At 31.5% G+C, this 22857-nt stretch overlaps 1 protein-coding gene across 3 annotated transcripts in view; it reads right to left on the reverse strand.

Annotated features, from left to right (window-relative positions):
* Nucleotides 1-3100: 3100 nt before the first annotated feature.
* Nucleotides 3101-22857, reverse strand: part of LOC118189845 (nose resistant to fluoxetine protein 6-like) — a 60482-nt gene continuing 40725 nt past the window's right edge. For all 3 annotated transcript variants that reach the window (XM_035360525.2, XM_035360528.2, XM_035360527.2), the window contains exons 11-15: nucleotides 18988-19131; nucleotides 13710-13833; nucleotides 13359-13533; nucleotides 5193-5335; nucleotides 3101-3611 (exon numbers count right to left, since the gene is read on the reverse strand). In XM_035360525.2, coding sequence (XP_035216416.1) covers nucleotides 3501-3611; nucleotides 5193-5335; nucleotides 13359-13533; nucleotides 13710-13833; nucleotides 18988-19131 — 697 coding nt within the window. In that variant the 3' untranslated portion in view covers nucleotides 3101-3500. The remainder of the gene's footprint in view (nucleotides 3612-5192; nucleotides 5336-13358; nucleotides 13534-13709; nucleotides 13834-18987; nucleotides 19132-22857) is intronic.

Genomic DNA, 22857 nt, shown 5'->3' on the forward strand with positions numbered 1-22857 from the left:
TAAAGCTATTGGGTCATCCATAAATTTGTGTGCATTTTTTGGTAAATTTTTAAATAACATAAAAAAACACAATTTAACATTTTAATCAATTATATATTTTCTCCTCCATTATCTACAATGTCTCACCATCTTACAGGCAGCTTTTTTATGCCCTAGCTGTAGAAAGACTCTGTAGGTTTTGATGCAAAAAATATTCTAAAGTTCATTGTGTACATCCTGTTTAGAATTTAATTTTTTTCCCAGTAAAAAATTTTGTAAGGCACAAACGAAATAAGTGAAAATCACTTGGGGCAATATCTGGGGAGTAAGCAGGATGTGACAAAAGCTCCCAATTATATTCACTAATTTTTTGCAGCATTGTTTGAGTTGTATGTGGTCTAGTGTTATCATGATGAAACAACACTTTCTTGATATTTATCAATCATGTGCATTTTTTGATCAATTCTGAGTTTAGACGGCAAAGTTGTTAACTATAAACTTCTGAATTAATCATTTGATTTGGTTCTAACAGTTCAAAACGTCCTGAACGGTGTTCATCATCAATGCTGCTTTTTCCAACTTTAAATTTTTAAACCATTTCTTTGCAGTCCTTACACTAATAGTGTGTTCACCATGTACACTATTAATTTTTATCGCTGCTAACCTGCCAGATTCACCACACAAAAATAAAAAATGTAGCACAGCATGTTTGTACTGATTATCTATATTCATCTTCTATGGGTACTAAAATGCGTTCGATATTTTCGAAAATTGGTGATGAATTGAATAATATTTATTCAAACGATGACAAGTTTCAACAAGTTCAAAATTTTATTGTTTTAGTAAATGCATCATAGTGAATTCCACGCATACTCTTAATGTACATGAACTTATGGACTGACCCTATAATATACACTGGTGTGCAAAAATTAAGGACGAGACGGTTTTTTCAATATAACTTTGTACAAAAACTTTCCAAATCAACACATTTAATACCGTAAGATCCCCAATACGTAAGGACATGAGTAATGTAAGCAACACTTACTAAAAGAGAAATCAGAGAGATAAAAAGAAGCTTTATTGAAAAAGTAGCATGGAGCGCAATGCGACTGAAGGCTGAAACATCCCTGTGATGGGTGTTCAGCAAGAAACATCCGGTCTTTAATAGGGGATATGATCTCCCCTGACTGCTAAGCAGGTTTCACAGCATCTGTCCATGCTGAGAATGAGGGTGTCAATGAGTTGTTGAGGCATTGCTGCCCATTCGTCTTGCAGCGCCAATCAAAGCTCTGGAATCGTTACTGGTGGTAAAGTACGAGCTGCCAAGCATCTGCCTAGAAAATCCCATACATGCTCGATGGGATTGAGATCCGGAGATCGTGCCGTGCCAATCCATACGTTCAATATCCTCACTCTCTAAGAGCTGTTCGGCAGCTACTGTGCGATGACATGGTGCATTGTCGTCCATGAAAAGGAACTGCAGACCCATAGCGCCTCTAAAAAGACGCACATATGGAAGAAGAATCTCGTTACAATAATGGGTCCCATTCACTGAACCTGCATCGAAGATGTGAAGGTCTGTACGACTACCAAGCATGATGCCTCCCCAAACGAGAACACCACAACCTTCATACCTGTCCCTTTCAATGATGTTCGAGGGATGATTGCGGCTTCCCCACTCTCTCCAGATGAGTATGCGATGAGAATCGCTACTCAGATTGAATCTGCTCTCATCTGTAAAGAGTACTCGTCCCCATTCATTGTCTCTCCAATTCCGGTGTTCCCGGCACCACAGAGAACGCCTTCTCCGATGGGCAGGCATTAGAGGTACACACCGTACAGGGCGTCGTGCAAACAGACCACCACTGTGCAGTCTTCTGGCCACGGTAAAACGCGATATCGGTCGTCCAGTCGCCTGTGTCGTGTGTCTAGCGATTTCTCCCGCTGTCTGCCGCCTGTTTCTTCTGGCCTGTAAGGATATATACCGGTCATCTGCGGGTGTGGTTCCTCGTGGACGACCACTACTAAACCCCCGGATAGCTGTTCCTGTAGTTTGAAATTGTCTCCAAAGTCATGAAACAATGCTGTGAGCAATTCCGAACTCTGCAGCCACACTTGTCATACTGCGGCCTTCCTCCAACTTCCCAAGGATTCGACCTCAGGTAAAAGCATCCAGATGTCGTCTAACAGATTGATTATTCGCCATTTCTCGCTGAGGCAGCAACTCGATGTGATTTTAACTGCTATACGCCGTGCAATCTCTTTGCCAGAAATACTGATTTTACACTGACAACATGCTTTATACTACTCAGGCACTCCCCCATTACGTATACCTGCATATCTGCGCATGTGCTACCGTACATCACCTTACTTAATCTCCTGATTGGTCTTTCTGTCCGTTGTGCCTCTTCATTCAGCTGATATGCTAATTTTTCGACTTCGTCCTTAACTTTTGCACACCAGTGTAGTACATCCATTTACCCATGCCAAGATTCTATTTCACTTTTTCTGCTTTCAAATTATTTCCTGTTGTTTTATTACTTAGATATAACAGATTGCTTTTTACTGAAAATAAATTCAAACAAGTACACTCATAGTTGATATATGAAATAATATTTGTATTTACTGTGGCAACTACAAAATAGCTCAGAACTAGATAACGAATACTCACTCATTCTGCACATTCACACAGAGCTTCTGCACATGCAATATGTTATTTCCCATCATTCTTACATGAGCCACTGAACAAGAATTTGAGAAGTCTGTTTATAAAATTTCTCAAGTGAATAAATAAATAGAACATTTTACAATCCAATGTTTAGTTAGTGTATTTACATTTTGAGAAATAAATTATGCATTTCAGTATACCAAGTACATTATTCAATGCTTTCTAGTACATCAAACATCTAAACATTGCATGTACTTGCTACAGCAATGCTCATACTCAGTGATTCAGGTAAGGTATAGGTGACTCAGTGATTCAGGTAAGGACAAGGTGGTCAATAATGAGTTATCTCCTATTAGGCAAGTTAATTTAGTCTGCTACCTGCATTCTCTCAGATGGCAGCAAATGTGTTAATCTTAAATGTACTGCAAAGCAGCTTAATAAATGCAACAAAAGAAAAATAATATTTATTTATTTTTTAAATAAAGTACAGAATATAACATTATGTATATATAACATTAACAAGTAAACTTATTAATTGAATGTAGTATCTTAAAATGGGCTTTACAGCATCTTCTAAATGAAATTAATAGAGCACCATACTGATATGACTTTAAAAAGAAAAGTTCTCTTTACATGCAAAGAGAGACACTGAAAGGGTAGATCTGATTTATTAAGTAACAGTGAAGCATAATTCACTTTTCACACTTTTTTTATAGTTCTTTGTAGTAATTGCATTTCTTTGTAGTTCAAATGTGCATAGCTCAGCAGAAACCAAATTGAAAATAATTGCTTTTACTTTTCAAAACAGAAATCAATCATTTAGTAATATTATTTTGCATTTTAAATCAAAAGATCATTTGTCTCGTAATAATTTTTCCAGATTAATAATAGGAGCTTCAAATGTAACACTGATGAGAAAACCAATTCCATATGATATAAAGAGAAAAGCAAGGTAATATACAACCTGAAAAACAAAAATGAATGCTACATAAGCTTTATAAAATTATATGATGAACAATTTCTCTTTAAACATGATTAAAATAAAGGGAAAGGGAAAAAAGAAAAATTGTTAAACATGAATTATTTCAACTACAAGAACTCTCATCTAATTCAAATTTTGCAAGATTATATATTTTAAATGGCAGAAAGCTAGAAAAGTAAATGCAGAGTATATGTTAAAAACATTAGTGTTATATTAAACTTCAGCACAAAAGTGAGAATAAAGTAACTTAATAATGTAAAAACTGTTTTTAAAATGTCATTTAAATTATACACATATTCTAATTTATCTGAAACAGTTGACAAAAAAGAAAATGTAGCCTAGAGAAAGAAGAAAAGCTATACATATAAATGGCCTGATGTGATAATACATTTGATTTTAAGTACTGCCTTAGCCTTCCAAAGATAAGCAGAATGAGGAAAAATATTATTAGAAAAATCTTCCAGTTTCTATAGACAGAAAGAAGAATATCAGTCTTAGTTACCAAAACTTCCAAAATATCTAGAAAAGGCAGTGCGTGCCAATTATAAAGCTGCAAATGATAAAATGGGCAAAACTATGATGATACCCAAAATATGACAAAACTTCTGGATACTTGGAAATTCACATCTTAAAAAATTTAATTACTTTGCCTGAAATCTAGCAGTAGACTGAAACATGTAAATATCCCCTTTCCCCAATAAAAGCTCAAAATGCAATTTAGAATTATTTAGTTTGAGTACTAATAATGGAATAAACTTTTAAATCTTATTAACTAGCAGGGTGAAGATATTTGACTATAAAATCTAAGTAACAATGAAAGCACTACAACAGATCAACTTCTTTTTCCCTGACTGGATAGAGGGATTGAACATACAATTTTCATTCTGCCACTACATTCTTGAATTAGTTATAACCTGGCAACCAAAAATAATGAGTGGGTCTGTTTTCTATTTTCCACTTCCTTATTTATTTTTATAAGGAATTTAGAAATCTAATAAAAATGAAATATCAAAGTTAAATAACATGATAATTTTCAATGGAAAATAGTTCTTAATCATACTTTATGATTTCTTTTAATTAAAAACGCATTTAACTTGGTAGCAGCATCAACTACAGACTCAATAAAGTATTGTTACCTTGTTTTAAATAATTTAATTTGTCATTTATTTTTATTATGTTCAAATCACAAGAGTAATTTTTTTAATTTTTAAAGAGTAAAACAGCTGAATACTGTAAAGGAAAAGGTCACAAATACAAAGTGAAGAGAAAATACAATGATGGAATACAAGCAGACTGTTAAGAAATTGATCTTGCTTTAATTATCTGTTACGTGTGCATGTGCACTTTACATGTGCGTAGGGCAAAAAATCAAACTCACAAAATTTTGTAAAATTTCAAAGTTGAAAAAAGTTTCAAAGTTTTTTAAAAAAAAAATTCTGAACATTTAAATCTTACTCTCTTATATAAATGAAACTCATTTTAATATATGTGTTTGCACTCAAAGTAAGACAATGTTCAATTAAGTTTGTCTGCAGCATAAGATAAACAAGAATGTACTCATACCATATTTGCATGGGTAAAATAGACAGGTACTTTCTGTGATAAGAAAAACCAGCTCATCACAGTGGGATGGAAAAGATACACACAGTATGTCACACGACTAAGAGGAATCCATGCATTATAAGATAGCACAGAATTGACAATTCCTACAAGAGACATTAAAAAAAAATAAATATATAATTTATAATAAGAGTCCAGAGAATTTAGACCCAAATAATCTGTATTAGGTATATTATATATGGGAGAATATAGACACATCATTTATTAATAAATATTATCTATTAATTGGATACATTAGAAATTATAAATATTTAAAATTAGAACATTTAAGTATAATATTAAAATAAAATTAAATTGAACGTGACCATCCAGAGTGTTGACCACAGGTTACCAGTAAGTTGATAGTCGCTTGTGGTAGCATAGTGATGAACTTAGTTAAATTAAATCGAATACGTCGGTGCTCATTAAAGCCACTAATCAGGCTGAATGTCACAGAATCACAGATATCAATATTTATGTCATCGGTATGAGGTATACATATGTAAATTAAAATTAAATTCAAGCACAGTAGTGCTTGCTAAGGATGTTGGCCATCACTGACCTACAGGTTGACGATCACTGTTAGATGAACTAATAAGTCACCAGTAAGAGGTAGAAAAGTAAATTCAGATAAATTTTTAAATTGAAATGAAGTGAGCACCAAGAATCACCAGGCTGGCCATTGGCGCTTGTCACCAAGAGTCAGCCTCTTCATATCCACTTTCAAACAACTACAGGTAAACAGATTGCTTTAAAATTCTAAATTTATATGCATATTAAATTAAAATGAAACCATCTATTTTTTAATAAAAATGGTGCTTTGACTTATATTTATTTATCAATTTATTTATAGAGCTTCTAAATAGTCTCTCCCTGCTCCACACACACTTTGTTTATTATTTTTTGTTCATGAAGTCTGAGTGCAATTATTCCGATTTTCTTTCCGCAAACACAGAAACATTGAATGTACATAACTAGCAATAGGAAATTTTATTTTTTTGTTCAGTTACTATGCATAGGAAATTTTCTAGGCTACAGAAAGTTTTGTTTTTCTAAGCGGTGAAATTAAGACGTTCTACACCTAACAAAAAATAGAATTAAAATAAAATACCTTAACTACATTACTAGAGCATATATACAAATTTAGAGTGCACTTAGAGAAAAAATGAAATATCATTTCAAATAAAAAAATACTGTTTTTAAAACATTTTTTTTTTTCAAATACATCTATGCTAAAACTTTTTTTTTTTTTTTTTTCGAAATCCAATTAAAAAAAAAATTGTGCATTAAATATATTGAATTTTGAAAAATACTTTTTTATGGATTATCAATATCTGAAATTCACACAAGCATTGAAGCATAATTTTCATTCATATTAAATGAATATATCGATATAAGCATGCTCACGTAAATACAAATTGTAACTCTTAAAAAATCTGGTCACAGACAAACCACAGAAAATGATTGAAAACAGAAATCAACTTGTAAAGGAAATCCTATGTCCAACGACTAATGTCACTAGTTCATTCCATACATACATATTTATATATCACATCAAATGTAGAGAAAAAATTGAAAATAGGAAGGAATACATTTATCAGTGCTACTAAATAAAGTTTACATTGTTTCATACTCTAATATGAATCAAAAAGCTAAAAATAATGTTGTAATATAAACCTAAATCTGTATCTGCATCTCAAAATTCATCAGGGTCAGAAGAATTTCTGCCGGACCATATGTATTTTTAGAGTATATATCTTCATCATCACCTCCTTAATCAGTAAGTACTGGCACTAGCAATCCAGGAACAAAGGATTCAGATCATTAAAATAAATTTGCCATATTGAAATGAGCATGGCAATTGGAAAAGAGGGCTGAATAACCCTTTTCAAATATTATTCCAATGCAGCTAGCATTTTGTGGGAATTCCTGAGACCATATGCACAAATATACAGCTGATTCATACAAATAAAATATGCTATTAACATAAGTTTCTCTTTGCAACTAAGTATGCAAATTCATTCACAAACTTTCATTACTTTCCTTATCAACCCTTAGCCTTTCGTTGCAATCTGATAATGATCTAATTCTGATACTTTTCAAAACTTTTTTTCTCTTTTAATTTATTTCAACAAGAAACAATTTATCTATTTACAAGAAATTTTGAAATCTTTTGTTTAAGACATGCACATTTCACAATCTAGCCCTATAGGATTCACAGAATATTGTTACGGATATTTCTTTATTTTAATTAACTTGTTTTTAAAGTACAGATGAAGATTTATATCTGCATTTGTTAATATTAGCGCCATCTCTTGCATCTTGATCTCTTTGTGGAAATCTCCAAAGGTTAAAATAGAGCTGAAAATAAGAAATTAATAGTACAGTTAAAACTAAAAATGTTGCAGTGTAAACAAATTGTGAACACTGAGGGTTATTAACAATGCCTACATGTGGCACAGTTAGTAGCAGACTAGTAACGGCATTTTCACACAACTCAGCAACAGATAAGAGAGGTTGTAATTTAAAACTCAAAAGAAAGGAGGTAGAGACTAGAAAAGTCAGTCACTGGCAGTCCTTTTATTTTGCTCAGACATTCTTAATATATTCCTATATGCAATTCTCATATTCAACAAACACAAAGCCAAATGACTATTAATGAATATTTGTAGAAACAGCAACACATAGTTTGAATTATTGAACAGAGTGACAGTTTAAGACATGAAATCTTGGTATACTTGTACAGGGTTCATAGCCACATTTTAGTCAAAAAAATAAGCACCTATAAGCACTTTTCAAGCACATTTTAAGAAAAAATATAAGCACATGTCTAATTACATTATACACAACTGCATAACCTTAAAAATTAGACTTGTAATTTAAAATATGAGAAATGCAGTATCTTTCAAAAGAGAATAAGCATTACCTCAACAATGGAAAATAATTACTCTTTTTTTTTTTTTTTTTTTTTAAATTTTAAATAACAGTTCAATTTACAGAAGTAGTTTACAATGAGAGAAAAAAAAAACTATGCAGAACTAAACTATATTACAAGATTCAATGATGAAATTTCAGTTCAAAATATAGAAAAATAATTATAAGGCATATTTATTGTATTCGCTTTGAACCTAATAATAAATACAATTTATTTTTCCACTCATATTGATATTTAAATAATTTAAATCTAAATTCTGAACATTTTCTAAATTTTCATTGTATATCAGTTTTCCCTTACAGACATTGCAAGCAAAGTAATTTAAGTAAAAAAGAGGAACATTTCTGAAATCAGAAGACAGAAATTTTCTTCATGCAGTCATCCTTTAACAGCAAAAGCTTAACTAAACCGCATACTTGGATATTGGCGAATATTCGGAGAGTCGAGCGTAACTTGAAAAAGAGGAGTGGAGGGGGGGTAGACTGTAGCCACTCTTTAGATTTTTCCACTAAATAAGTGCTTTTGACACTTTGATATGTGCATTATATAAAAATAAACCAATGGAACTGAAAAACATTCTGCTTAGGACGCACAGTAAAACTCTTTTAAATGTTCACAAACAAATCTCAGACAGAACATCAAAATTAATTATCTCTGCAAAATATTGCAAACGTTATTGCGCAATACGTGCGCCGTAATTCTTCTCTATGTGGTATTATGCAATCAGAACCAAAAGCTGCCGGTATTGGGAGAATAAAGAAGTAAGTAACTGGGGTGTGTTTCATTCTAATTTTCAACACACGGCGCTAAATTTACGGAATAGAATCATTCTTCGCTTGGGTTGGTAGACCACAGAACTTTTAGTCCTATTCAATCTAGATTGGTAAACGACAAAAAAAAAAAAAAAAAAAAAAAAAAAAAAAAAAAAAAAAAAGGTCCATTGCTTGTTTTGCAGCGAACTGTACCAGTATCAATATTCGAGATTTTGCGGAGAAATGAGAGAACCTCCCAATCTTCGTACTGTATAATGTATTGGCCAAAAAAATGAAATTATTTTGACTATTCGATTACTTTCCCTTTATTTATGCCATTCCGAATATTATTCCTTAGAAAGCTAATCTGTGTTAAAACACAACCATTTTTGGAAGTTTACTATACTTCAGCAGTTACTGCAATTATGTTATTATAAATATTCATACATATGCTCATAATATAAGCATAACGATCATAATAAACACGAATATGAACTGATCAAGCGGAACGAGAATGCAAATTATTGAGATCTTGATAGAAATTCAAATGTGTGTAGTATTTGGGTGGGAGGAAAAGAATGCCGAATGTACAGGAATTTTCTACTGCTTTCGCAATTCTTTGACCAATAGAACGACGGGCACCTACCTGTCTGTACTCTTCGTGCACACCAAAGGTTATGTTAATGCAGAGAAAGGGGAAAAAGCTATTTCCGGGAGTATCTCTGACATTCCATATTAGGAAGAAAAGTTGTTTATTTAGTTTCAGCTTTGGTACGAGGAAAAATAGCGCGTTCATTAAAAAAAAGCACTAAAAGCAAAAAATAAGCACTAAAAACAAAAAATAACGGCTTTAAAGAAAAAGTAAGCACTTATAAGGGCCTTTATATTTTATTTTCAAATATAAGGACTTATTAATAAATAAGGACCGCTACGAACCCTGTTGTATTAATCATTCTGCATTTATAAGAAACACTGTACTATTGATCCTTTGTTAGACCAGATTGCCTTTTTAGGGGCTTCAGATAGGCTATATTAATAAAAATGAGCACTACATTCAAAAGCTTCATAACTCAGAGCTCACAACCTTTAAATATAAAAATCGGGAGGTTCACCTACAAAAAATCGGAATTTCTGGAAGACATTCGTGGTGTGCAGTGGCATCATTTTTAACAGAATTCAAAATTGATTAAAATTCACTTTATAACACATTATACAGTTTATTGAACTATTTATAATAAGTTTCTGGTGTAAAATACATTAATATTTAATTACATATTCTAAATTTTAAGTTCTTTGGTTAACTTCATTTTGTAATTTTCTTAAGCTTTCATACTGAAAAAATTCTGAGTAAGGAACAAAAGCTTTAATTTATCAAAGTACATTTAAATATAACAAAAATAAAATTATTCATATTGAATGTTGTTTATGTTTCTTGCTCCAAAACAGACCTACTGACTTTACATATTAATGTAAAACAAAAGTAAATACAAATATTTAATAACTAAACATTTGGTTGAATCTCATATTAAGTCTCACAAATGTTAATGATAGAATTAAAAAAATTCAGATAAAAATTTAGTGTGAAAAAGTATGATAAATATCACAAGGAATGTTGGGATGAAGTTTGCATTTTATATGCACAATTTAATTTTATTCTTGAAAAACACTTTCACTAGTCAAAGCTAAAAATGAAAAAAACTAGTAGGTTTAATTATCTATTGTGAGATTAGAAGATGTGTCGAAAAGCTTGGAGAATCGGCATCTATGCTGATTGGATCTGGTTATTATGTTAAGAAATATGAATAATTGTAATTAATTAAAGACAAAATACAACTATTGTAAAAACTCATGCAGTCAACATTATTTACTATAAAACAAACGAGCATGGTAATGCTGACTTTCTATCACAATTACTAACAAATTCAGAACAACTGTCTATTCACGATGATGTGACTATTTTTCAATTACAGTAGGTTGAAACTTTTCTAGTCACTGCCAGAGATTTGGCTAAAGAAACTTAAATTGATGCAGAACTCAGTCCTCTGCTATGAATGCTTCAAAGCGGTGGTGAATTGAAAGAAAGACACATGGAGTACAGTCTCTAAGATGGCTGTATACTGTATGGTCAGTATGTTTGTATTCCATAATGATACTGTGAGAAATTTTTGAAAGAGTTGCACCACGGACACTTAGGGACTGTAAAGATGAAAGCAATTGCTAGATCTTACGTGTTTATAAATGGTATAGATAAGAATATTGGAAATACTTCCGAAAATTGTGCTGAATGTGCAAAACATAAAATAGATCCTCCGAATTTAAAGGTTCATTGGGAGTGCCCGTGTGGTCCAACGAATATATTCCCATTGATTAAGCAGAACCTATTTTTTCAGTATATGTTTTTGATAATCTTTGATGCTCATTCAAAATGGCCAGAAGCCTACCTATAAGATCCAGCTCAACTTTCAAAACAAGTAACGGGCAGGCTGAAAGCGTATGTGTTTACAGTAAAACAATGCTTAACACGTTCCCTGCCGCGTGGGGCGCACACACTAAACTTTCCGTTCAAGCCATTTGGTATTATCATTGTAAAATAAAGAATTTTTAAAAAATTCATTATGCAGTCAATTATGGGCATCTTAATACTACTGCTGATGCCCTCATTTAATCGTGGGGCGTATACGCCCCATGCGGCGTGATGGGCAATTTTTTTCCTCCGTAACTTGTTTCAACTGCATTCCTTGTATTTCGATCAGTCATTTATTCGTGTGTCGTTGATATACTACTTACTGCTTCACTGAAGCTGGGATGGATTTATAGTTCAGTGTGTTAGACGAAGGAAATATGGTATGTACATATTATTTCAGTGTTATAAATTCGGATATTTTGCATTTAAAAATGGTTGCAATTTTTCCTGTCTTTTCTTCTTCAGACCTTTTCCAAATTTTACAATAATTACTCCTTATAAGAAGATATGGCATCACACAGTAACAGTTTTTCTAGTGATGATTCTGATGACGAGGAAGGCCACTTTAATTCGATAAGAAGGCACTGTAAAATTTGTTACGAAAGAAATGTTAAAAATTTGGGTTCCCAATCGGCAAGAAACTGTACTGTAAAAGTTACAACATTCTGCGATAGTTGTGTGGATAAACCACACTTATGTTTGCCATGTTTTAATAAAGTTCATCGTAACATCCCTTTGTAATTGCATACAAACTTGAATTTAACTAAAATGTTATATTTAAAACTGATATACGTACGATAAAAAAAATTATATGTGAAGATGCAACTTGCTTGGCATAGTAATGTTCAGCCAGGTATTTGTTAAACTAATTTCTAGAAAAATAAATTTATTGTTTTGTTGTGTTATGCATGTTAAACTATACATAATACAAATGTAAAGAGTGAGGCGCATACGCCCCTCGCGGCCTGAACGGGAAGTCTTCAAAAAACGGTCTGGCAGGAAACGTGTTAAGAACTATGCAAAATTATTTAGGAAATTTGAGACAAAAACTCGGTGCATTTTTAATGCAATATAGAAAAGCTCCATACTTAACTACTCTACAGAACTCTGCAATGCTAATGCTAAAGAGGGAAACTGGAACAAGAATGTATTCGAGACCAGATCTGAAAAGGAAGGCGGAAGATAGAGTTCGAAAAGGAACCTACGAGTATGGAAATTGAGGATTTGGGGTTGGTGACAAAATGGCAGTAATAAATCATCGCCGAGGTGATAGGCGATGGAGATTTGGAACAGTCCAATCCAAGGATGGACATCTTCATTACACTATAAATGTAGATGGCCAGCTATGGCGACAACATGTCAACCAGATGTGTGTTGGAACTATAATTCCAGTGGAGTGGAGTTCTAGAACCATCCAAAGATAATAGCCACCTGATAGATGTCTGTGTTGTCTTCTGAGCCCAAGGTTTTACCTGACATTTCATCCACCAGACCTGTCACTGATACAACTAGGTTACCAAAGAAACTACCTGTGTAACAACCTTGGCATCCGGGGTCCAGTAGAATTCGATGTCCCCCAGATAGACTGAACTTGTGCTAAAGGGGGAGGGATGTGGTGCCTCAAGAACTTAATTGTAATTGAACTTAGAGCTGACATGTACCAAGCACTGCGTAGCACGCGAAGCGATTGAGAACGTGGACAGCCTGCAAGTGCCAATCGTTGGAGTTGTATGTGTGTATTTGTAAGCTTTTATGTAGAGTGTAATGTGTCTAGTACATAATAAAGTGTCATGTGGATTAATACAGCGTCCTGTGTAATAAATAGCCACTAAAGATGTAACATTCTTTACTTTAGGTGCAGTATATACAGGAGATGAAATTTTGTTTCGAAATTAATAAATGTACCATGCAAATTTTTATACCAAGTATAAAATTTATAAACACAAGAAAATATGAAGACATATGAAAAAATCAAATACCTCCATATCCAGTTACACAGCAGTAAATAACCCATGCAACACTAATACTGAAAGCACTTCGAGATAAAGCATTATAAAAGTGGAACAAAATGCTGTTTTGTGGTACATGGTATAAGCCATAAATAACACACAATGCACAAGAAGTAGCAAGACACCAACCTAAAATTTGTACCCCCTGTAAATAAAGCAATCCCTTATTAGTATAAATATTAAAATCATCAAAGGAAGCAGTTAAATTTACATACAATATTTTTAAAACTTTTTCCTATTTCTTTTTTTAATCCCTTTTATAAATGAACTAATATTCAAATAAAAAATTGTAAACATAAGTAACTGAAGTAGCTTTCTCACCAGTTTTATACATTTTCCTTTCTCCCCTTTCTGATATAAGATGTAAGCTAAAAATACACCAATGAAATAAGGTCCAATCCTGCAGTATGGCTTGCTGTAAATAAGATTCCATCCTAGTACAAGTCTGAAAATTTTGTATGAATTCATTACTTTTTTGCAAAATATTGTTTATACCAAATATATACATATACATATATAAAACAGAAAACTCTTTGAATCATACATGAAATGTCAGAAAACTTTTTTATCACAATTTAATACATGGTACAATACAGTTACAATACATGATACAATAAAATTTGATACACTTTACATGGACAATTTGATAGATATTTTCTATCATGTTAAATGCATTTATTATTAAAATTTCCAAAATAACAGTAGATGTGCACTTTGCACATTGAACTTAATTCTGAATTACGTTTATAAAGCTAAAAGAGTATTTATTAACTATTTATTTTTATTTACTTATTTTATATATGATTAAATTAAAGCTACATAAGGAAAAAAAACTAAGTGTTGATAGGAAGTGCATTCTGTAACTTTATAACAGCAAAAACATTTCTCTTTTGCTCATAGATTAAGCATGCAAATTTTTAAAATGACAAGATAAGCATATCAACTTATGTATATATATGTATATATAATGGTGAAATGTGATAAAAAGAATATTATTCACATTAAGAGGAATTGTTATGTAGTGACTTCAAGAAAAATTACTAACTATTTTGTGGATATCATGAAAGGGTACGAGTGCTGGTAAGAAGTTTGTGAATAAAGGGATCCTTTCATCTTCTGCATCTATTGCAGAGAGGGAGAATGCCTCCCATTCCCTTAATGAGCATAGCAAGCCATGGAGGCTACTTGGTGAAGAATATTGCTTTGAAAGAAAATGTTTGTGCTTGATTATCAAAATAGCCAGAGGAACAAAAATTAGGGAAAGTTTAAAATATTTTAAATAAATCTGTTGTAAGAAGCTTGGGATAGTGTAGCTTTGCAAAAATATGTAACATGCACATTGCATTTTATTGTTTAAATGGTCCTTCAATTGTAAAAGAAACAAAAGATAGATTGCTTTTTCTTGACAGATTGAAAAATATGCCAGTTGCCTTTTTGGGGGGGGGTGAAATAGGAAAGGCGTATGTGGTGCATAATTTTAAATGGCTGCATGGCTATAAATGGTTTGAGAAAAGTTGTGGGGTGACTGAGACTAACCAATTAATTTCAAGTGTGGCACAGTTGCTTCAGAAGATGATTTTAAGTTAATATTAGGCCAGGAGTTAAATAGACAAGATATTGTTGAAAGGGGGGCTTTCTGCTTTTTATTTGTATGAGGCAAGAAAATAATGGTATGGAGTGATAAAAAGAGTCAGAAAAGCAGGAAGGAGGAACTCTAGCAGGTGTTCCCCTGAGTTGAACAATATGGAGAAGAGGGGAAAAAAAAAGAGAGAACAGAAAAAAGTAAAGATATAATTTTGTATGATAACTAATAGAAAGGTACATTGGAATGAAAGACTGAGACCAGACTAACCTGATATTTCGCAAGAATGCAAGACTTGCCAGACAATTTTTGGATATAACATAGATTCTCAACTGATTTATAATGGTTCCTGTCTGATGGTCATGAAGTGCTCCGATTTTACATTTAAGAAATTGGCTGAGTAACAAAGTTTCCTGTCCTGCAAGAATGATGTCTCAGTTTTACAGACATTTACAGATTGACTGAGTAGAAAAGGCTGACAGATAAAGGTCCTTGTATGATGGAGATTAAGTGATATCAGATTACTGACATCTGAAGGGAGACTGTTTCCAGAGAGTCCCTGTGATCCGAAATTCGGCTTTTGATTGGGATGTGATAAGCAATGTCTATTGTAGAAATTCCTATCAACAATATCTTCTTTCCAATTCATGAAGTCCCATCAGGATTCAGGCTCTGTGACTATTTGTGACAAAACGTGAAATGACCATGGGTAAGGTTCAGGCCTACAGCATGATATATTAAGGGTGTTCAGGACTGATACTTAGCATGTTGGAGAAAATGATTTTTGATTTTCTGGGATTCCAAAATCTGTTCGTGTAAGTACTCTTTCACTCCTCCTTGTATGTAATGATGATTATGTAAAACTAAGTATTAATATGTTAATATTTAGTAAGTAGTTCCAAGGTTAGGATAAAGTCCATTATTTATAAACTTACTGTGAAATATGTATGTTGATATGGAACTTGGGGAAACCTTAAAATTGAATTATGGAAATATATATGTACGTTTTTATGTCTACCATGTTACAGCTGAAACATTCCTTAACCTGGGTTAATTATTTTTGGTTGTACTTAACTGGTAGTACTGGTTTGGTAGTAATATTAAAATTTTATATTATCAACTTTTGTACATGATTATTCGGAGAACTCATTATTCTTCAATACAACAAAATCAATGTACGTATTCTAAATTATGAAAATAAGCCATATTCTTCAGATATTAATTGGAGAAAGAGATTGCAGTTAAAAAAATGAGAAATAGATGCACAATACTATTTATAATAAAAAGAAAGAAAATATAAATTTAAAGTTACATATTGAAGCAAAAACGAGTAGAAAAGAATAGAATAGCAAATTAAGATGTTCGAGGAGTGAAGAATACAGCTGCATTTGTCTTGAAAAAATATACAGTGTTATTATTAAATTTAAGTTGATGCAGGTAGCATTGCTATTATGAACAAAATTTATTTTTATTTGATAACATGACTATTTGTGCTTTGTAATGTGAGTAGATGATTTGTCTTTCGCTATTATTTGCAATGTACCTTCTTTGCTCAAGAAAAAACTTCTTTTTGTCTGTTGAGCCAGAGAATCTATGGATTTTATGCAAACAATTAATTATTAATGTTGAATTTTGATTTTGTATGCTACAACACTACAAATGCCCCATAAGCTTTTTTTTTTTTTCCCCTCCTTTTTGGATAAAAATACATACATTTGGTATGAGAGATAATTAAACGACAATCAGTCAGGAAATGTCAGGAATTACTTACTTTTTTAAATGAACATGTTAGAGTACTTCCCAACAGGAAAACCACTTTTAAGGAATAGAAGATAAATTCTAAAGTCACACTATTGGTGTTAAAAACTACTACAAATTATCCTTATTGTAAGAAAAATCATTACTTACATAAGTGGGATCAATTCAGTATATTGCCTGTTTACAACAGATTTGATTTTTGTGAAATTTAATAAACTTTATTTAACTCTTTATCTAATGTATGTATTTTTAAGCTTGTAAAAACTTGAGTAGATGCAAAACATGTCATAATAATCACCATTAAATATTGCATTTTATGAAACCTTGAGGTGCTGTCCTGCCTACTATTAATAATAATGAAAATATTTTTCAGTCCGTGGAAAAGTGTTTACTCCTTGAAACATGACATTAAATACTATCCCAGGTAATATTTCTATCCCAGGTAAAATTAGTGTCATTGATATGCACAAAAACAAGATTTGCATCATTTAAAGTGCAGTCCTTACCAAGACTAGAATATACACACCCTTCTATAGCTATTTTAAAAGCAAGCACTTTAACATTTTAGTACCTACTCACATATTTACAAACTATATAGCATTCACAGGTATTGCTTGAATAATTTTCCTTTGTAACAAATAATAATAACAATACTTGAAACACAGTTTTACGGACATTTTTCATCTTTTTCTCTGTCGCGTATATTTAAAGTGTGATTACAAAATATACAACTCCTTTCTAATTTTTAGACCGGAGCTATACAAATTACTGAAAAATGGGAAATGAAAGCAAAAATATTCATGGCTTATTTTTCAATAAGGTACAGCTGCATGCATAAAATGTTTGACTTTCAAACTTACAGCAATTTACAAATGATAGAATAGTACTTTTATCTACACATCTACAAGCACTAGAATTTTGCATTTTATGTATATCCTACTGCCATTTGATACTGCTCTGTTCTTTTACAGAAAATGCCTAGAATAACCAAAATCATTGCCTGAAGACACATTCATATATAAACAGTGTTCTTCTTTAATGAAAATAACAATATTAAACATTAAAATATAAATAATTAAAATTGCTGGTACTTTGGTATTATCACAACCACCTTGATGCAATTTAGCAATTTTTGGAAGAAAAAGAATGGCAATTTTAAATCGGAGAAAGTTATTTATTTCAAATCATACATGTTATTAGGTACATATTTTAATTTTAGTTTGATATTTATCCCAGAAAACAATTTATAAAACTACTTTATCTCATTATTATAATTCCAGTCTACTGCAGTCTTAGAGGCCATTTTTAACTCTTCCAAGCAATTTAATTTTTTTGCAGTATATAATGTAAGTATATAATGTCAGGTTAATTTTTTTACTCCAGCAGTATATAAATCTGACTGCTGTAATAACTGGCAGATGGCTATTCTTGAACCAATTACCACTTCGAATGCTGATGTGTTCATTACAGTTATTCCCGATGAATTTCAAAAAAGGTTGTTTCAAAATACATCATCATCAAACGCAAATCTGAACATTCCTGCCTTTGTGGCAAAATATATTCCTGAAAAAATTTCATTGAAATTTCTTCCCAAAAGTGCATATTTCGAAATTCAGCTGAAGACCAAAAATATCGCAACTTGGCTTTAGAGATTCTATTGCAATCAAAACAGCATCTACAAAAATGGTGACATTACTTATTCAAGCTTATAGTTATTGATATGGTTACCTGAAAAATTACTATGCACAGTGGTTGCCACAGTTTGTCAACTTCTACCAAGGTAGTTGCAATAACACCAAAGTACCAAATTTTTCAGTTTCATATTAAAATGGATATAAAAACAAGAAATTGATAAAGTTTACCGAAAAAAAATTTGCCTAATAATTAGATTGATGAAAAGAATGGAGGAAAAATATAGCATGTTTGAAAATTGAAGAAAGCAGTTATTTTGAGTTTGAAGTGAAGGGGGGGGGGGAAATCAGCTAAGGAAAATGTGTAATCATACTAAAAATTCCAGCTTTATGGAAAGATTTGTGAAACACTACAAAATTTAATATAACAAATACTATACTTAATAGACAACAATATTTTACAATATTTTTACTTCATTTAAGAAAAAATTCAGAGAAAGGAATATCTACTAAAATTTTTACATATGAAAGCACATAATTATTTATAAATATATTTGATAATATAAGAACATAATTCTTTGTTAAAAATAATGCTATATTAAACACACACTTTATAAAACACACTAACTTTTCTTTGTAGTCCACATAATTTGTTGCATTTGATATGCCATAAAATAAAGGTAAAATACTATAGTGATAGCTAATGTACCAAGTTAATGACCAACTTCCAACCAGCAAGGAAAAAAATATGCTTATGCCAAGATAATTCCACCTAAAAAGTGTGTAAAAAATACATAAATTTTAAGAAGATGCAAATATTATCAAAAGTGCATGAAATGGTTTAACACAAATTGATTAAACTTTAATTTCTGTATGCATTTCAAACTACATGAGACCTACAAATTACAGTTATGTTATGTACTGCAAATATGATGTATTAGCAATGACATTATAAGCAATATTCTAAAGGAAAAATTTCTCTTATAGATTTATGAGAAAAAATAAAAAGAGAAAGTTTCCTAAATTTGGCTCAATGCAAAGCAATAAATCAAAATTTACACTTACAGTGTCTCACAAAAGTCATGGGACACTTGTGCTTTACAAAAGGAAACTGCAATAAAATAAATTAAAAAAACATGTAAAATTTGTTGTGGGTGTGTTTCATACTTAAATTTAGTAACAATTATTACATAACATACATTTTCTCAAAATATTAAAATATTAATTTAATAAAAATACAATTGTTTTGAACGGAGCAAAAAATGGCTCACATAAGTGATGGGACACTTACTTTTCCATCAAATATCTATCCAAAAATTTTACTTTTTAAAAGGTTTTAATATTTTGTTGAATTTCCTTTTACTTTTAAAACATGATTTAATCTTCTTGGGTTAGATTCGACTAATTTTTTTGTGATTTCTGGAGTGATTTTACCCCATTCTTCTTGAAGCACCGATTTTAATTGTTGTTTTGAAGAAATGGTGTGTTTGCGAATTCTTGATTCCAATTCTTGCCAAATATTCTCTATGGGATTTAATTGTGGAGATTGTGGGGGTGTTTTTATTATTTCAGGAAAGTTATACAGCAGCCAGAGTCTAACGTTCAAAGCACTGCGCTTGAGGTCATTGTCCTGGTAGAATTTAAAATCATTATGAAGGGTCAATTTTCGTGCTGAAGATTTCAAATATTGATTTAAAATGTCAATATACTTGTACTGATCCATTATACTGTCAATAAAAACAAGATTACCAACTCCAGTGGACGACATACACCCCCATACCATAACTCCTCCTCCACTATGTTTTACTATGGGCACTATGTTTTACTATTCTGTTTGCGAAATTCTTCCCTGGGTTTTCTCCACACCAAGATTCTACCGTCAGAACCAAATATAATAAATTTACTCTCATCAGTAAATATAACTTCATTCCAGTAATCAGAATTCTTATTTTTATGTTGGATTTTGCGAAAGCCAGTCTGAGTTTTCTATTCTTTTCACTTATGAAGAATTTTTTCTGGCTGCTCTACTGTGATATCCAGTAGATTGAATTACTCTTCTAATAGTCTCAGAATTAACAATTACTCCATATAATGCTTGTAAATCAGCAGCAACTTTAGAAGCACTCATTCTTGGATTTTTTTAAATATTTCGAACGATAATTCACTTTATTCCATTGGATAACTTTGATGGTCGGCTAGGTCTTCTTTTATCCTGAATCATATGATTCTTTTTATATCGTTTAATGATATTGAAAACTGTTGAATGACTGAAGTTAACTGTTTCAGCAGTTTCTCTAATAGATTTTCCACGTTCAATATGCAAATTAATAACTAATTTTCGTACTCCAGGCAAAGTTTCTTTTCGTTTAGCATTCATGGCTGCACAGAGCTAAAAACCAAAAAATTCCAAAACAAACTGGAGAGAAATACTGCAGACGATTTTATAAATTATTGGCAATTGCTTTTGAGTAAAAATAAATACGCCAAAAGATATTTTTATTGCTTACTTCAGACGATTTTTGTTGCATAGTACGTAGTGTCCCATCACTTATGTGAGCCATTTTTTGCTCCGTTCTAAACAATTGTATTTTTATTAAATTAATATTTTAATATTTTGAGAAAATGTATGTTATGTAATAATTGTTACTAAATTTAAGTATGAAACACACCCACAAAAAATTTTTACATGTTTTTTAATTAATTTTATTACAATTTCCTTTTGTAAAGCACAAGTGTCCCATCACTTTTGTGAGACACTGTATATGGATCAGTAACATTTACAATCAGGTAAAAGTTCATCTGCACAAAATTAAAAATTTTATATTGCAAACTTGCATAATAAAATTTAATAATAAATTACAATTAATAATAAAGTAATTTAATAATAAAGTACCAAGTTACATTATTATTAAATTTCAAGCAACATAGTTTGTCTCTCTAAGAATATGTTTCATTTAAAGACAATGATAACTTCTCAAAACAACATAATTGCAAAAGATTATAAGTAAAAGTACCATTAAAAATTGCTACACTATGAAACAAATGCATAACAAACTTGAATGAAAGATAAAATATGCTAGGATATGCAAATCATTAGCAATTCACAGTACACATGCATTACTGCAAAAGTAATGACACCTCAAAATTACATGAAAAAGCATACTGAAATGTCAGTATTTCATTCAGAAATTGCATTAGTTCATCATTTTTCGCATTGAAGGTCATGTTATGGTTCATGTACAAAGAAAGAACTTATACCAGCATACCTCAGAAATCAGTCATGGTAGAATCATGCTTACTGAGACTACAAATTATCATATCATGCAAATAATGCTTGCATTGACAGAGATCCAATGACTGAAGGAATAGAGTTTGCCCAATTTAAGTTTCATTCATTCAAATTTTTATTATTGCTGGGAAAGATTTTCCTTAATAAAGACTAAAAATTAAAAACTGGGAGGTTCAGTGATTTATGGGAACACGGGGCGATGAGATGAAAAATCGGGAGAGTTGGCAGCTATGTCTCATACTCAGTAATTTAACCAACCATGATCCATACATTCGGATCTCCATTGCCTCATCTGTCAACAGCAGGGCTGTGGAGTCGGTAGGGAAAATAACCGACTCCGACTCCTGGAATTTTAAAGACTCTCTCAGATATATATATATATATATATGTATGTATGTATGTATATATAAACATATACGTATGGGTTACAGCTTATTTTTTTAATATAAAAGAATAGATGCTACAGAAAAAAAATGATGGCATAGCAAATTGTTTATATTAATTAGCATTTATTATAAAATGGGAAAACTGACATTAATTATTTCTAAGAAACAGTCTAGCTTCGGCAAGATCTTCTTTGTTGGAGGGCCATAGATCCGATTCGATAAACTTCAGAGCTGAGAAGAGTCTTTCCACACTAACTTGAGTAGAGGGAAGAGCTGTTACTGTTAGGGCTACTTCTTTTCAAGATAGATTTTTATAAGTTCTAAAAGAGGTGTCTTGAAAGCGCAATCATATTTCTCTATTTCTTCAAAGGCCATGTAGAAATTTTGTTTCTATTTTTCATTTTTATGTCTAACGGCTCTTGGTTATTTATTTTCATTCACTTTGCCTTAGCCTTTTTAATATTATCCAAAAATATTTCTCAAAATCTAATTCATAACTGGAAGAGGAAGATAGAGACTCAATCACAATGTCTGCAGTTTGACTGTTTTGATTCCAATTCCCCAATTGTTCCAAGAATAATTTCATTCTTAATGAAAGTTCATAGATGGTTTTCTTTACCTTTTTAATTTGTTCATCATCCAAGAAAATTCAGTGTTTTGGATCTACATATATTGAACCCAGCAAGATCTCATTGTCTAGCAAACTAGTTTCTCTTTTCTTCATTGAAGAAATGATTCCTTCTGCAATAAGCTCTCCATTTCAGAAAGAACAAACATCACATTCTCCATCCAAATCATCTTCCATTCTCACCTGCTGTCAATT

The sequence above is a fragment of the Stegodyphus dumicola genome, chromosome 1 (genome assembly GCF_044657685.1).
Source record: "Stegodyphus dumicola isolate Sdum_Otavi_A_Nest chromosome 1, ASM4465768v1".
NCBI classification, from domain to species: Eukaryota; Metazoa; Arthropoda; class Arachnida; order Araneae; family Eresidae; genus Stegodyphus; species Stegodyphus dumicola.